General features: G+C 46.8%; 1 protein-coding gene across 1 annotated transcript in view; it reads left to right on the plus strand.

Moving 5' to 3' along the window:
- Positions 1 to 15,720, plus strand: part of LOC133349761 (AP-1 complex subunit mu-1) — a 35,927-nt gene that overhangs the window by 13,395 nt on the left and 6,812 nt on the right. The window contains exons 3-11 of the mRNA XM_061563482.1: positions 375 to 442; positions 3,046 to 3,176; positions 5,041 to 5,188; positions 5,635 to 5,761; positions 8,410 to 8,552; positions 10,316 to 10,387; positions 11,416 to 11,574; positions 13,443 to 13,568; positions 14,616 to 14,691. Coding sequence (XP_061419466.1) covers positions 375 to 442; positions 3,046 to 3,176; positions 5,041 to 5,188; positions 5,635 to 5,761; positions 8,410 to 8,552; positions 10,316 to 10,387; positions 11,416 to 11,574; positions 13,443 to 13,568; positions 14,616 to 14,691 — 1,050 coding nt within the window. The remainder of the gene's footprint in view (positions 1 to 374; positions 443 to 3,045; positions 3,177 to 5,040; positions 5,189 to 5,634; positions 5,762 to 8,409; positions 8,553 to 10,315; positions 10,388 to 11,415; positions 11,575 to 13,442; positions 13,569 to 14,615; positions 14,692 to 15,720) is intronic.

Below are 15,720 nucleotides of genomic sequence, written 5' to 3' on the forward strand. Positions count from 1 at the left end.
CTCCACCTGAGGACGGCTGCTTGCGTTGTGGCCGAAACGTCGTGAGAATTATTTTATTATGTTTTATTGTTATTATTTTATTATTTCCATTCTACGTGACTTTACCGAAAGAACCAAGAAGATGAATCCCTGCAGTCACGAAAGCTTTAAATCAAAATGTAACACTCTCATAGCCGATGAAGATGATAATTCAGTTTTCAGTTTCATTTACTAGGTATAACCCTGTGAGCCATGCGGCTCTTGACTCGTGTGCAACCGCAACGAACAAAAACATGAACAAAATAATAATCATAAGTAGAGGAGAAAAGATGGGCATTGCTGTGTGTTGCCTGTGCATTGGTGTCACCGCTTCCTTAACTTTGGTGGTCTTCCAGTTGTGGCCACCTCCAAGAAGAATGCCAATGTTGCCCTCGTGTTTGCCTTCCTTTACAAGATGGTCCAGGTGAGATTTGGCTGCTCTGCACCCAGCTATCCGTACACTCGTGTGTGTTTGTGTTAAAATCCCTTATCAGATTGTTATTTTCTATTGATGCAACATTTAAGCCGTGCGCTGCAGATAAGGGTTTCAAAATCACAATCTTTATTTTCCTGGAGGAATCTGATGAGCTATGAAGCTTTTTTTCACTGGTTTTGGGGTCTTCTGAGTAATTCAGCCTTCAATGTCGACACGATATGAGTGGAATAGATTTTTAGGGGCTAAAGTGCTCGTGCGCTGCAAGATGTTTGGTGCAAAGTTATGTAACACGTAAAACGTAGGTCTATTCCATTGCCCATTCTCTTCCTCTGCCCTGCCCCTGCCCCTCTGTGCCTTCTTATTACCTCCCTTTTCCTCTCGTGGCCCCCTAAGTAACCCCTCTATCGCGGTCACTCATTCATCAACCCTTGCATATGTCTGCCATCTCAATCATTCTATTGTGTCACCATTTTTTTTACCATGTTAAGCACCTTGAGTGAAGGCGTGCTCGATTAATATAAAATAAGATAACACGATGATTATGTTAATTGCTGGGTGGCAAATCGTTGTTTGGCAAAATTTTCAATCGTGTAATTAGTGGCGGTTGAGCCTCTTGCATATGCAACGGCACACTTTTTTTTGAACGAGATTCAGCGCAATCTCCTGTGCGATTTTGCGTGGCATTGAAATTCGAAAGTCCGTGTTATTTTGGCACGCTTTACCGTGACACAACGTGCACATGCGTAAAAAAACTGTGCCAACTTGCACCACAATCGGCATTACGACTGCTCCGTTCGTTTGAATCCATCCTGACGATGGCACTTCATCTCAATGAATGGTTACTTTTTTAAATATTCATTAAAAAAATCGTTAAACGTTATCATATTACGCGGTATGAAAACGGCAACAGTGTTATTAGAAGACATCTATCGGTAATGACTTTATCTATTGAGGTCATTCATTACATTCTTATAAATTTGACGTGTAAAAGCACGGTTACGGGACGGATACGAGGTGACGTGTGAGTGTGTGGTGTTGGCTCAGATTCCTGACCACCTCATCAGGCAAAGGCCTCTGTTGCCCACTTGGCCACTCCTACCCTGACACACCACCTCTCCCCCCACCCAGTCATACGCTCCACCTGTTTGGGTGGACACATGAAGAGAGGGGTTGCCAGCTTGCCTGGATAAACAACAGCTTACCTGGATAAACAACATTCTTTGGTTCTTTCGGTAAAGTCACGTAGATAGAAAAATAATGGCAAAATATGTAGTGAATAAAAAATAATAAAAATAAAAGAAAAATAATATAAAAAACACTAATGTAGCCACCAGGCTACAGTCCACATTATAGATTGCGGGTACACTCACTCCGATAAAGAACCAGGCTACATACTCTTTGGTATTTTCGGTAAAGTCGCGTAGGTTAAAAGAAAACAAATACATTAAATCACGACGTTTCGGAGGCAACACAAGCTTCCGTGACTATTTTATTTTTTTACGTGGTGGTTTAGTTGCTGCAGCTCCATACTATTAACATTTCTTCTCTTTTATTAATGCTAACTCTACTCCCTCCCTTTGATGCTGCTAATCCTGCATAATGCACGAGCATAATATGACTTTGAAACCCCCCTCTCACCTCCTACGCATTCCACAAGTAATGATTAATCCCATATCTGCATTTCCCATAAATATGCTAAATTCCTCTTGATATGCAAATTCATTTGTCAAGGTGCTCTTCCCCCTCCAACCCAGCTTAAATATACGCTCCAAACCTGGGGTGTTTCATTCAGACGCTGTCTTCCTGACAGACCTGTTCTTCACCTGAGGACGGCTGCTTGCGTTGTGGCCGAAACGTCGTGAGAATTATTTTATTATGTAAAATGTTTTATTATTTTATTATTTCCCTTCTACGTGACTTTAGCGAAAGAACCAAGAAGAGGTTACACAACAGCTTACGAGGTTTAAACGCCTGCTGCTTTCCCCGCACTGCTGTGACCTTGGAATTCCCTCCCTTTGCCACTCTTCTCAAACTCTCATAGCCTCTCTGAATTCAAGAAACGTATTAACTCTTTCAACGGTTACAATTTTGACGTTGCTAAAGTGTAGTTGATTTTTCGAGAAGGCTACATAATCATTGTAAAATTGTCCACGAAAACCTACATAGTTGTCTGTTTCTGGCTGCCTGCCTGATGTTTTGGCTCTTTGGGCTTCTGCTGAGTAACTGTTGGTAGGGGGAAATGTTAACTACCTCGCCTGGTATGCAGGAGGTCGTGTGTTCGATCCCGACACTGACGCCTGCTGTTGTATATTTGGAGTATGCATGTCTCCCCCGTGGTCACGTGCATTTTTCTCCGGGTCCTCTGTTTTTTCCCCTCCACATTTGAAAACGTGCATTTCGAGTATTTGGCCGCGATACATTTCAACGTGATAAGCCGCTTCGTTGAGCTATCATTTGTGACCAGGTTGCTTCTGAAAAAAAAGCTATTCAACCCAGTGGGCTTCACCTGGTAAAATACAAAATAGTTTAGTTTAACGTTGTAAAGTAAAACAAAAACTCTTGTCTCGTGGGGGTCATGTCTCCACGCCCAGGTCTTCTGTGAGTACTTCAAGGAGTTGGAAGAGGAGAGCATCCGGGACAACTTTGTCATCATCTACGAGCTCATGGACGAGGTCATGGACTTTGGTTTCCCCCAGACGACGGACAGCAGGATTCTGCAAGAGTGAGTTTACACGTGGGGAATAAAATAAAAATCACGAATATGATTCCTTGCAGTCACGAAAGCTTCAAATCTAGAATTACACGGGGGGGTCTGCCCTGGCGTGGAACTATTTAACGTGGCTGGCGTTCGAGGCCGGTGCAGAATGTGTTTCTCCCCTCTGGGTTTTCCGTATTTTCCATCCATGTAACGATGCATTGATTCGTCAATTTAAAATCAATTCCACTTACGATTGATGCAGTTTAAGAATACATTTTTTTTTTATTCTCATATGAAATATCAAATTTAATCGGCTTGTACGCGGGTGCTAGATGGCAATGGCATGGGGGGGGGAGGCTTTCATCCAGCAATGGATTGACAAAGTGATGAAAATTATAATTAGCGTGGGCTACTGTTTGTAAGGTTATGTAACATTGTTTTTTGCCAGTGCCCTGCTTGGTGTGTTTGGGCAATTATTTCTAGTTTTTTTGCAAGCATACCAGAGTGCTCTGGGATACCACTCAAACCCTCTCTCTGCTGGTGAACAACAATACATGCTCATGTAATATGAATTTAACTGAAGACACCAAGGGAGACCATTGCAGTACTTTCTATAGCCTCTCTGTTGGTGTATTTGTGTACAAAGTGGACTGGGGTGGTGGTGGTGGTGGTAGTGTAGCAATTAGCACGCTGCGCTACGAACCCAGTGACCCGAGTTCGATTCCCGCTCGCGGCCAACACCGGTGACGTTTATTTGAACCGGTCCTGGGCCTCTCTTAGGTCGACTCGGCCTCAACTGAGTACCCTGGTGCGGTGTGTAAACATCGCCACTAAGGAGACAAGAGCAGATGGGCATGGTGCTGGCCACCCCCTCGTGCGCCGTGCTGGCCTTCATAGATGCGCGCTAACAAGACTTGCCCCAACGGTCTGTTAAGGCTATAAGGGGGATATTTGTCTTATAGTGGACTGCTGCTATTCACCAGCACTTGCGCACAGCACACACACAAGAGACAATGTGTGTTGTATATAAATCTTTGATATTGTGAGTTTCTCCCATATACCTTGTAGTCTAACTCTCATAACAATAACAGTAATCGCCTTTTAGCCATGATTTATCCACTGCTGGATGACGACCTCTCATCTCTTACAGTCCTGAAGAAAGTGAGCTTTTAATACGTAAATAAATAATAGATGTTTGCCGCCCATTTTGGCTCGTAGGTCAATAGCAGCAGCATAGTTTGGCTCAATTTCTTATAAATGAGGCTCAGAAACAGTTGGTTGTAGTTGTGAAAACAGGCAGGCGCGTTAGAAGAAGAAGTTGTGGCTGCCTGGGTTATTGCGTGCGTGCATGTGTGTGGCTGACCTAACTTCCTGAAAAGAATTCCACTTCTATTTAAAGCTTTCATGACTGCAGGGATTCATCTTCTTGGTTCTTTCGGTAAAGTCACGTAGAAGGGAAATAATAAAATAATAAAAATCAAACATGATAAAATAATTCTCACGACGTTTCGGCCACAACGCAAGCAGCCGTCCTCAGGTGAAGAACAGGTCTGTCGGAAAGACTGTCTGAATCTTATTCAATCTCATTCAGACGCTGTCTTTCCGACAGACCTGTTCCTCACCTGAGGACCGGTGCTTGCGTTGTGGCCGAAACGTCGTGAGAATAATTTTATTATGTTTTATTTTTATTATTTTATTATTTCCCTTCTACGTGACTTTACCAAAAGAACCAAGAAGAAGAATTCCACTGTGTCGGGTTCCACTTCGTTTCATGACCACTGCTGATAACACTGCTTTGCCTCCTCGGTCTCTGGGACTCCGCCCCTCTTTGCTGTGATTGGTCCACACCTGGCTCATTGGCACGCCTCCTGTTGCCCGTGATTGACAGGTACATCACTCAGGAGGGGCACAAGCTGGAGGTCGGGGCCCCGCAGCTCCCCGCGACCGTCACTAACGCGGTGTCGTGGCGGTCGGAGGGGATCAAGTACCGCAAGAACGAGGTCTTCCTGGACGTCATCGAGTCCGTTAATCTGCTGGTGAGGCGGCGCCATCGACGACGTTTGGCAAAGTGGGGGATCTCGCTGCAACCGGTTGCGAGTGGTCGTGCAACCATTTGCTTACGGTAGAGACGGTGTGCTTTCGAGCATCTGCTCGGCGGTTTCTAGCGACGTTATTGCATCGCGTGCTGCACGTTGCCAAACATTAATTGATTCTGAATACGTCGATTGCATTTTTTGTTGCACAACTGCTCGCTTGGAAGGAGTGGGGGAGCCGAGGAGTGGAACGGCACAAGAGATCATCTCGTGTGTGCGGTTGCTCGATGGATTGTTACGTCGCCAGATTGCGAGAGATGGCAGCGGTTTCGGGAAGAACCTCATCCGTCATTGGATTGACATGCGACTGCTGCCGATGAGGACGACGACGACGACGACGCAGTGTTATGACGTTAATGACGGGATGGCTCGGTTTTTTGTGCGAGCAGGTGAGCGCCAACGGCAATGTGCTGCGGAGCGAGATCGTGGGCTGCATCAAGATGCGCGTGTTCCTGTCGGGCATGCCCGAGTTGCGTCTGGGACTCAATGACAAAGTCCTCTTTGAAAATACCGGACGTAAGTGGCTTCGTGTGACCCGGCTCAAAGTCAACGGTGGTGGGAGAGAGATGACATTGGTTTTTAGTTTGTGCTGTTCATTGTTAGAAATCGGTGGTTCTTTACCTTTACTGCAGCCTAGCACCGCTTTGGTTCTCAATCAGTAAAACATCTCTGATGTTCATAAATACACAGGTTTGATGAAACCAAGTAGTTGTATTTACTGGCCCGTGCTGAATTTGTGTTTTGATGGTTTACCCTTCTTAAAGAATCTGGCGAGGTCTCGCATCCCCAGAAAGGGCATCTCACACCCCCAGGGTTAAGAACCACCGTTATAAATAATATATTTGTTGAAGGGATGCCAATTAACAATCTGTCGGTATGACACTCTACCGCCCCCCTTCCCTCCACTGACACAGCCAAACAAATTTAATCATCACGAGCGTTTAATGCACCAATTATTATTGTTATGTCTCACTCACCGGTAAGTTGAGAATCTCACAAACAAATTTAGCATTTGGACGCAGCGTTTCGCTTGAAACTATGTCAAGCGTCGTCCAGGAAGTCGGAATAAAATCCGGGAAGTGAAATGTTACTTTATCTTGATTTGAAGCTTTCGTGACTGCAAGGATTCATATTCTTAGGTTTTTTTCGGTAAAGCCACGTAGATAAAAAAATAAAATAAAAAAAAGCAAAATCAAATAAAAAAAGTAAAATTAAAATCACATTTTTTTATTTTTTATTTTATTCTTATCTTACTTTTATTAATTTTAATTTTTTTATCTACGTGACTTTACCGAAAAAACCTAAGAATATGTTACCTTATCCTTTACTTCCTCGATAAGATTCAGAATGTCAGAAGCTGAAACGATAGTGAATTGGCGTATAAAACTCTTGAATGCGCGAGAGTTTCTGTTCCCCGGGAAGCTCCCGGTGCATGGAGCGAAACGTCAATCCAATCGGACTGACTGCACGGACTCATGCATACCAGTGTTCAGCCACCACACTGCAGGCCACAGCAACGCTTCCTCTTCTGCTTCTTCCCTTGCGCCGGGAATTCCTCCCCCACTGCCGCCTTTTCCTAAGCCCCCGTAATAACCTCGCTCGTTTAAAAAAACAAAAAACATCCACGGTTCTTACGCGTCGCACACTTTGATCGTGCCGTTGTTGGCCGCTTGACGGTTTGGGCTTTTGGGCCTGTGCTCAGCGACCGCTTAGAAATATAAATAAAAAAAACATTCGGCTAACACAGCTGTGATGGAATTGGCAATGTTTTTTTAATCGGCATCGCCCGAGTGCTGTGTGTCGCCTCGCCAATATGTTTTATTCAGGAGCAGTGGAATGCTCGCTTGCCTCGTCTTGTCAACGCGACGTTTGCACGCCGCGGTGAATCCCGAGGGGAGCCCCGCTCATCTCTATTAACAAGTTGCGAATGCTCCCCCCCCAAACCCGTGTGAGCGTGCACTGTGTTTCGGGCTTCGGCCCACAGGGATTTCTGTTGCCCCCGCGCTCTCTATGCTGGGTTCTTGTCATAATAAAGAAAACGAACAAAAAAGTTTTGCACGTCGGCTTTCACGACGATATTATCCATTTCGATTTAAAGCTTTCGTGACTGCAGGGATTCATCTTCTTGTTTCTTTCGGTAAAGTCTTGACAAAGGAATTCCTTCCTTCCCTAACCCAGCTTAAATATGCGCTGCCAAGCTTGGTGGTGTTCATTCAGACGCTGTCTTTCCGACAGACCTGTTCTTCACCTGAGGACGGCTGCTCGCGTTGTGGCCGTAACGTCATGAGAATTGTATTTTATTATTCTTAATTTTGGAGCTTTAATTTAGTGTGTTCTTTCTCCCTCTAAGCCTGCGTACTTTACTACGCGTCTCTTCGTACTCATTGACATGTACATTTTTTCTCTAACCCCTCCCTCTCTCTGCCTCCGCCCCCCTCTGTCTATTTAAGGCCACCCCACAGAGACGATCACCCCTCTCTGTACCTGTGTTGCTCTCTCTGTGTATCTTGGTGATATCTGTCTGCTTATATGTCTGTCTGTGGTTTTCTCGTTAGATTTTGTGTCGCTATTTCATTATACCTGATGATGATTGCTTGTGTTGCAATCGAAACGTCGTATGATATTATTTAATTTATTATTTTATCTTTGTACGTGACTTTACCGAAAGAACCAAAGAATGAATGTATTTTATTATGTTTTATTTTTATTATTTTATTATTTCCCTTCTACGTGACTTTACCGAAAGAACCAAGAAGATATTATCCATAATAGAGGTTTTTTTGGGTTAGATCGCGTAACTAAAAATGTGGCGTTAAACCCGCCACCGCCCGACACGACCTATTATCAAGTCTTGTCACGTAAACAAAACGTGGCCATTTCGTTACAAGTTCAGCACACCAGTGAGTTGGAGATTAAACCCACAACATGAACAATTGGAGTACGACCTTTTGCCGGTAATTACAAGCAGCCTCATCAGGCGACAGCCAGAGTTGGTGAGAATAACAAAAAAAAGTTGTGATTGTCACTAGGAATTCGTCAGCATGAGCGGCGTTATCACGTTAACGTCGAATTGCGGATTCGTTTTCGTTCGATGAACCGGTGCTTCATTACCGCACCCCAGTGGGATTAACGGGTGGGGGGGGTCGGTGTCCTTTTTCCCGCAGGGGGAAAGAGCAAGTCGGTGGAGCTGGAAGACGTGAAGTTCCACCAGTGCGTTCGGTTGTCACGCTTTGAGAACGACCGCACCATCTCCTTCATCCCTCCCGACGGCGAGTTTGAGCTCATGAGCTACCGCCTCAACACGCACGTGAGTCCGGAACCTTTATACACACACACACGGAGCAAGCCCTCGTTTAACAAGGGAGATACGTTCCTGAAAAGTGCCGCGTAAAAAAAAAAAGCGCCGAAGCGAAAACGATAAATAATGTAACGATAAAGTTTGGCAAGATGCGATGTACGCAGACGGTGAGATTGCGGGGCAAATAATTGAAGGTATGCCATCGCGTTACCGTATCGTTCCACGTCTTGCATCATGCCACTCGCCCGCACAGCTTAAGAAAGTAATTCGTCAACTGCTCAGAAAACTGTGTTGTAACGGTGCACGTTCAACGTTAAAATAGGCGCGTACGGCTGAGCATGACAAGCGTTGGAAGAACCGCGTTCCACGTAGCATGCCAAGCATTGGAAGAACCGCCTTACAGTGAAAATGTGTTGCGAGGATTTACCGTATATGTATACAGGGTAGCCACAGTCCCTCGGCATGACAAAAAGAGATGACGTACCTTTATTCGAATCGCTCCGTGTGCTGCCCTCCATCCTCGGCGTGCAGTTACTCATCCTTCCCTCTCTTAACACGTTCCTTCGGAGTGGGCAGGTAGGAACTTGGTTGAACAGCGCATTCGTGCGATCCGTGTCACACAGCGCAAGCTGCGTGGGGCGGCGCGTCACGTGGTGCTGAGCCCGCCCGAAGCGCTCTATGAAATACAAATCGAGGGTGTGGCTATGCACGACAGACAGATAAATAATTCCTGGTGGACTGTGTGGAACTGTTGTTCCTACCTGTATAAACTCGTGAATGTCTGCCATGTTGAAACCTCACCTGGAAATACAGTAAATAAAACTAATATTGCATGCAAAGGGACTTTGTGGCCACCCTGTACGCCGAACATGTATACATCATAGTTGCTGAGCAAAGGCCCACATTTCCATGCAGCCATGAACTAACGTCACCATTAAAGTTTTAATCGAGAAAAATAAAATTGACTTACACAGTGCTCTTCATCCATGGATCACAGAACGCTGTACAACATCAGAGTTGATACGTTTGTGGGAATAAGCAAGGTTTTATCGGAACTTGGGCGGGGGTGGGGGGATATAGACGATGAAAGTGAATGCAAAGTGGAGCATTGTGAGAGAAGAAGCGGAGGTGAGTGTGACGTGTATGTATTTTGAACTTCTTTCGCACCGTACGTAGCCAACTGTGTTAATCGGAGGTGCGGTATTTATGTATGTTGAGCTTCTGTCACACCATAACCGTGCTAATCGAAGGTGCGCGGTGGGATGGGGGGGGGGAAGGACAACAAACTAAACACACTAAGCAATTCTAAATAAATAATTTTTTAAAACTCTAGGTTTGAAAATGCATCGCAGAGTGTGGGTGGCTGAACACCGTGTGGAATGACAAGAAACCGTCGGTGTCTGGTCGAGAGCCGAGCCCTCGACACGCATGGCTGGAGGAATCGATGAGTGGACGTTCACAGGAACCGTGGTTGTGGCCGTGAGAGCAGGTGTATGTGTGTGGGGAAAGAAGAGGGAATGTTTTCATTACCAGGGGGCCACAACTGCACTTTGCCGTGCGGCACACCGCCGTGTTGTTGCCGGTAGTAACGCGTGTTGTTGCCGGTAGTAACGTGTGTTGTTGCCGGTAGTAACGTGTGTTGTTGTTTGGCATGTGGACGTCCGATGTTTTGCTCCAGTGTGTGCTGGGAGCATCTGCAGGAATGGAATTCAACAGCCCACTTTCTCTCTCATCTTACTTTTTTTGTTCCATTTTATCAACGTCCGTTTCAGGTAAAACCGCTCATCTGGATAGAGTCCGTGATTGAGAAACACTCGCACAGTCGCGTGGAGATCATGATCAAGGTACGCGAGTGCTACCCACCGTACCCACCCCCCCCCTCCCCCCCATTTTTGCAGGGAGGGATTCCCAAAGCCAGCAGCAGAGAACACTAATAATTCTAATCGTAAGGGTTTTGAAATTACTTGAAATGGCTTGCTTTTCACTACTGCTGGCAGGAGGGCCTCCACTCTCAAGAGAGAGCGGTAGAGAACACGTCGTACACCAAGGGTGCTGATTAAAGGTGGACTCCGATAAAAATGATGAAGTTTAAACGAACCAAGTCGATCGTGAAAGGCATTGTCCCAACGCGCCTCGAGAAAAGTGTTTTGAACCCTTTTCCATTCCGAGACGACTGCAAGGTGCGGGTGGGTCCCGTTCGCCGCCGAATCTTGGAACGCGCGAGCGGTAGCGCAGTTGTTTTTGAATACATCGTACTCACCGCAGAGAACTGCAGCGATACGACTGCACTCTATGATAGCTGGTGCCAAACTGTGCCACATAGCTCCAGTATAAATATTCTGATGCTATCTGATGAGCTATGAAGCTCTTCTTCACAGATGTCCAGTAGGCACCCTCACCGCATGGCCTCACGGGAGCCTCGATACCAATAAAGTATGAGACATCACCTTTACCAGTGGCAAAATATAGTAATAGGTTTTTACCCTTTCAACTGGTACAAAAACTGACACCTTTATACAAGGCATCATGTTTGCAATAACCACAACACAAGCAGTCAAAATGCAAACAAAAAGAAACAACTCTGATAATGATAATGATATGCACTGTCCTTGAAGTTGATTGGTCCACACCCGAGACAGCTTTTCTTAGAGCCTAGTCTCCATTGGTGTTGGACCAGATGATGCCTTGTATTAAGGTGTCAGTTTTTGTACCAGTTGAAAGGGTACAAACCTAATACCAATAAAGTAATTGTTTTCTATGACTTGCCCGTATCTCATCGGAATGGGAAAGGGGGTTAATCAACGCTTTGACCGCTGTGTTAGCGGCAAATTAGTGACGAGGGCTGCCTTGTGCTGGATCTGCTTGCGCGCAGGCCAAGAGCCAGTTCAAGCGGCGCTCGACGGCGAGCAATGTGGAGATCCAGATCCCCGTTCCCAACGACGCAGATTCGCCCAAGTTCAAGACCAGTGTGGGAACCATCAAGTGGGTCCCTGAGACCAGCTCCATCCTCTGGTCCGTCAAGTCCTTCCCGGTACGACGCGAGCCCCGCCTCATTGAGTCGGTACACGTGTATTTGCACACGCGTCTCGTGCGTGCGTCACGAGATGAGCAGTGGTGGATGTTTTAACCGGTCCGGAGGTGGGGGGGGGCCTCTCCGAGGTGGACTCGGCATTAAATGAGTACCTTGTGCGGTGTGTAAGCATCGGCACTGGGAGACAAAGGCGTGGTGTTGGCTACCTGCCCCTCGTGTGCTGTGCCAGCCTTCATAGGTACTCGCTAACAGCACTTGCTATGTGTTTCTTCTGTAAAGAGTGGCATTATATGCCGGATGGATAAAATACAGGAAGTTAGTACAATAGGGGGGCACAGGTGGTGCATATACCAGTCATCTCAGTCAACCCATAGCCCCCGAGTCTGTCCCAAGCCCTCCTGCAAGCGAGTCTTCGACACATCACATGGCCACAAAGTGCATCTTAGCCTGGCATCGGCGCTATGGTAACATCACTGCCACACTGTGGCGAATATCGGCTGTTGTCTGTGTATTGTGTTGGCGTTCCTGGTGTTGTGGTGCTTTGTTGTCAGCAGAGGGCAGTGCAACAAAATCCATTGGAATTTACCAATGCTTCACCGCCCTATGGTTCCTTGCCTTTACCAACCTATACTGACCAGCGTGCTCGAGTTAGATCAAGGGACCTCCATGATCTGCACAGCATGGGAAGGCGACTTTTATTCAGCAGTGGATTGACTATAAAGGCCGTGGATGTTAGTGGCGTGCGAGTGTGAATTATAGTGTTCTCGTGGTTTGTGTGTGTGTGTGAAGAGTGGCGTGTTGGTGTGTGTGTGTGAAGAGTGGTAGTAATATTATAGAGGTGTGTGAGTGTGTGTGTGTGCGGCCGGGCGTGATGTTGGCCACCCACCCCCTCGTGTGCCGTGCCGGCCTTCATAGGTGCTCGCTAACAGCACTTGCCTCTACAGTCTGTTAAGGCCATACGGGGGATCTTTATCTTTGTGAGGAGGGGTGGAATGGGTGTGTGTGTGTGTGTGCGGTAAAATCGACTCGTGGGATGGGGGTTGTGTGGTGAACAGTGGCACATTGCTGTGCGACCAGTGGTTTTGTGTAACCCTGGTGATGTTTGTGTGGGGAGTGGTGACTTGGCCGGGTCACCACCCCTACATGTGCCATGCCTGTCTAAAATAGATTGCAGCAGTGGCAAGATGTTAACTGCCTCGTCTGGTATAGAGAAGGTCGTGCATTCGATCTCGAACCTTAACGCCTGGTATATTTGGAGTTTCCATGTCCTCCCCGTGGTCGCGTGGATATTTCTACGAGTCCTCCGTATTTGGCTGCTTATACATTTCCACGTGATAAGCCACATCATTTAGCTGTCAATTGTGATAGCGAGGTCGCTTCTGAAAAAGAGCTATACAGCTCAGTGGGCCTTACCTTTTGAATTAAATACAAAAAATAGTTTTAAATAGTTTTTGTTTCAGGCACTCGCAAATGGCTTAATTTTGGTGATTTTCGATAAGTTTTTTGATTTGGCCATGTTTGTTTGTTGTAGTACAGAGTTAGACTGATGGCCTTAATCTAAGTTGTCTTGTGGTTGTTGTTGTTTGACTTGCATCCCACTGGGATTTTTGCACATTTTTGTGTACGGTGGTTTTCTGCAATATTTTACTGTCTTTTCTTGGATTTTCTGTTTGTACTCGGTCACATATTCACTTTAAGATGTTTTTTGTTCATGTTTTAGTTTTTTGTTTGTTGCGGTTGCACCCGATTCAAGAGCCGAATGGCTCACAGGGCTATACCTAATAAATTAAACTTGAACTTGAAATGACGCTTTGCGCCGATATCCCACGAGATTTTGCGTGCGTGCGTGCGTGCGTTGCATCTATCAGGGCGGTAAGGAGTTCCTGATGCGTGCTCACTTCGGCCTCCCGAGCGTTGAGAGCGAGGTGCAGGAGGGGAAGCCGCCCATCACGGTCAAGTTCGAGATCCCATACTTCACCACGTCGGGCATACAGGTACAGCCCCTCTCTCCCCTCTGTCCAGCGGGGTTATCCCGCGGTGTTGTACGTCTACCGTAGAACCGTGACGATCGGTCGATTTGGCTGCGTAGGTTTTCAGGCTCGGGCTGTGACAGATCTCGGGAACTCTTCGAGAAGCTCCCAGCGCGTGGAGCAGAAGCGCCTAAACGTATCGGTCGATTAAATCGACTGATGTTTTGTATTCGATTGCTCTATTTTTGTGGTCTGGTACTCGGGGGCCCCTATAAACACGTTCCTTCGGAGTGGGCAGGTAGGAACTTGGTTGGACAGCGCATTCGTGTGATCCGTGTCACGGGGCGCAAGCTGCATGGGGCGGCTCGTCACGTGGTGCTGAGCCCGCCCTGAAGCGCTCTATGAAATACAAATCGAGGGCATGGCCATGCACGACAGACAGACAAATACTCCCTGGTGGGCAGTGTGGAACTGTTGTTCCTACCTGTAAAATTATGGCAATCCCGACATCCCACCTCCTGAAGGTGGGAAGCCCCCTAAAAGCCTACGGTGCGTGATGGAAACGGCTGCACCGTGCAACAGCCCATGGTCTCTTTACTGCTGGATGAATGCCTCCCCCAGCCATCGTGATCTCGCGTGTTTTCCATGACGCAACAATCTGTCAAGCTCCTGCGCAAAAGCTGCTTTCATCTCTCTCCATCTTTCCTCGGTTCACGTTCTCTATGGCCTGTTCTCTCCTTTGGCTGTCAAAGACTTGAACACCGGCCATTGTTCCTTTATAACCATGGCGTGTTCTATCCAAGCCCACTTACTTTTCTTTACATTCAATGTGATGTTCCTCTAATCCATGCCTTCCTGTCTGTTTTTCAGTAAATCCAAGCACACATCCTTCCCTTTACTTCATTATGCAATGTTCTGTTTTTCTTCTGTTTTCTGTGACCCGTGTCCAATATTTCAGATTCCTATTATCCGCTGGCCTCCGTAGTAGGGGTTTCACGAACAGGACTTGCCTCAACAGTCTACTGTGGTGAATAGGTTTCTTGTGTCTTTTGTTGTTTGTGCGCATCCCAGGTGCGATACCTGAAGATCATCGAAAAGAGTGGGTACCAGGCCCTGCCGTGGGTGCGCTACATCACGCAAAACGGAGGTGAGAGACCCGCGTGCCCTGTCGCCGCAGCCCTGTGTGATTATAATTACGTTACAAATTACTCCATAAGTTCAACATACGTACGCACACACACAGCAATTATTGCACTGGCAGGATGAATGACCACTTGCAGGCTGCCACTGGGGAGGGGGGTGGTTAACCCCTTCGAATGTTTGGAGATGAGATGTGACGTGAAGGCGTTTTGATTTGCCGAGGCATTTACACAATGCCCATCATAAATAGAATTATTGTTATCGTCATACAATGTTAGGAAAAGGTTTGCAGGCTGGATTCCTGGCTGGCGTGATTATGACGGCACCCGCATCCCACAGGCGTTGAGCCGGGTTTGTACGTGCTGACGTCACGCTTTTTCTCCCTCCCCCGACCAGCCAGCCTCCACCCCGGTCATGTATCCCATGCAGATGTGTGGGATACACTGTCATACTCTCATGCTACATTAGACAAAAGTTTTGCTGGCTGGCTGGGTAGTTAGCTGGAGGGTGCGTCAGTGGGAGGGAGTAGGACATGCAAGCTGCTAGTTTCCCATTATTAATAAGATACAGGTAAAATCTGTTGCCAATACTGATTTCTTTACTGCGGGTAATCTACGTGACGTCATATATTACGTGAACGGGGACAGCGTTATGTGTCATGAGTTTTGTTGCATCATAACGTTCCTACGTGTGGCCGCCAACCTGTACATCTCGTTTGCAGCTCTCTCTCTCTCTCTCCCTCTCGTGTGTGTTGCTTTCATCCCGCTAATCTTCGGTGGCACCTCCTGACTAATCTGCTTATTTGGGCCGTTGGCTGGCACGCAGCGTGGCACTGCCCCCGCGAGGGATCCGAACGGAGGCCTCGTCTCGCGGCGTGACGTCGATGGCACAGTCGGAATCAAATTGGGCCAAGTGATAAAAATGTTTTACTTTTATTTGCTGCGTTAAGCCCAGCAAAAATAGGGATGTTTCTCAACACCTCTTTCTGACCACGGCATGAATCTGAAAATAAGTGTTTTCCCAAACGGAGCAAGTA

Source organism: Lethenteron reissneri, chromosome 4 (assembly GCF_015708825.2).
Source record: "Lethenteron reissneri isolate LAM-NWPU_2019-01 chromosome 4, ASM1570882v1, whole genome shotgun sequence".
NCBI lineage: Eukaryota > Metazoa > Chordata > Hyperoartia > Petromyzontiformes > Petromyzontidae > Lethenteron > Lethenteron reissneri.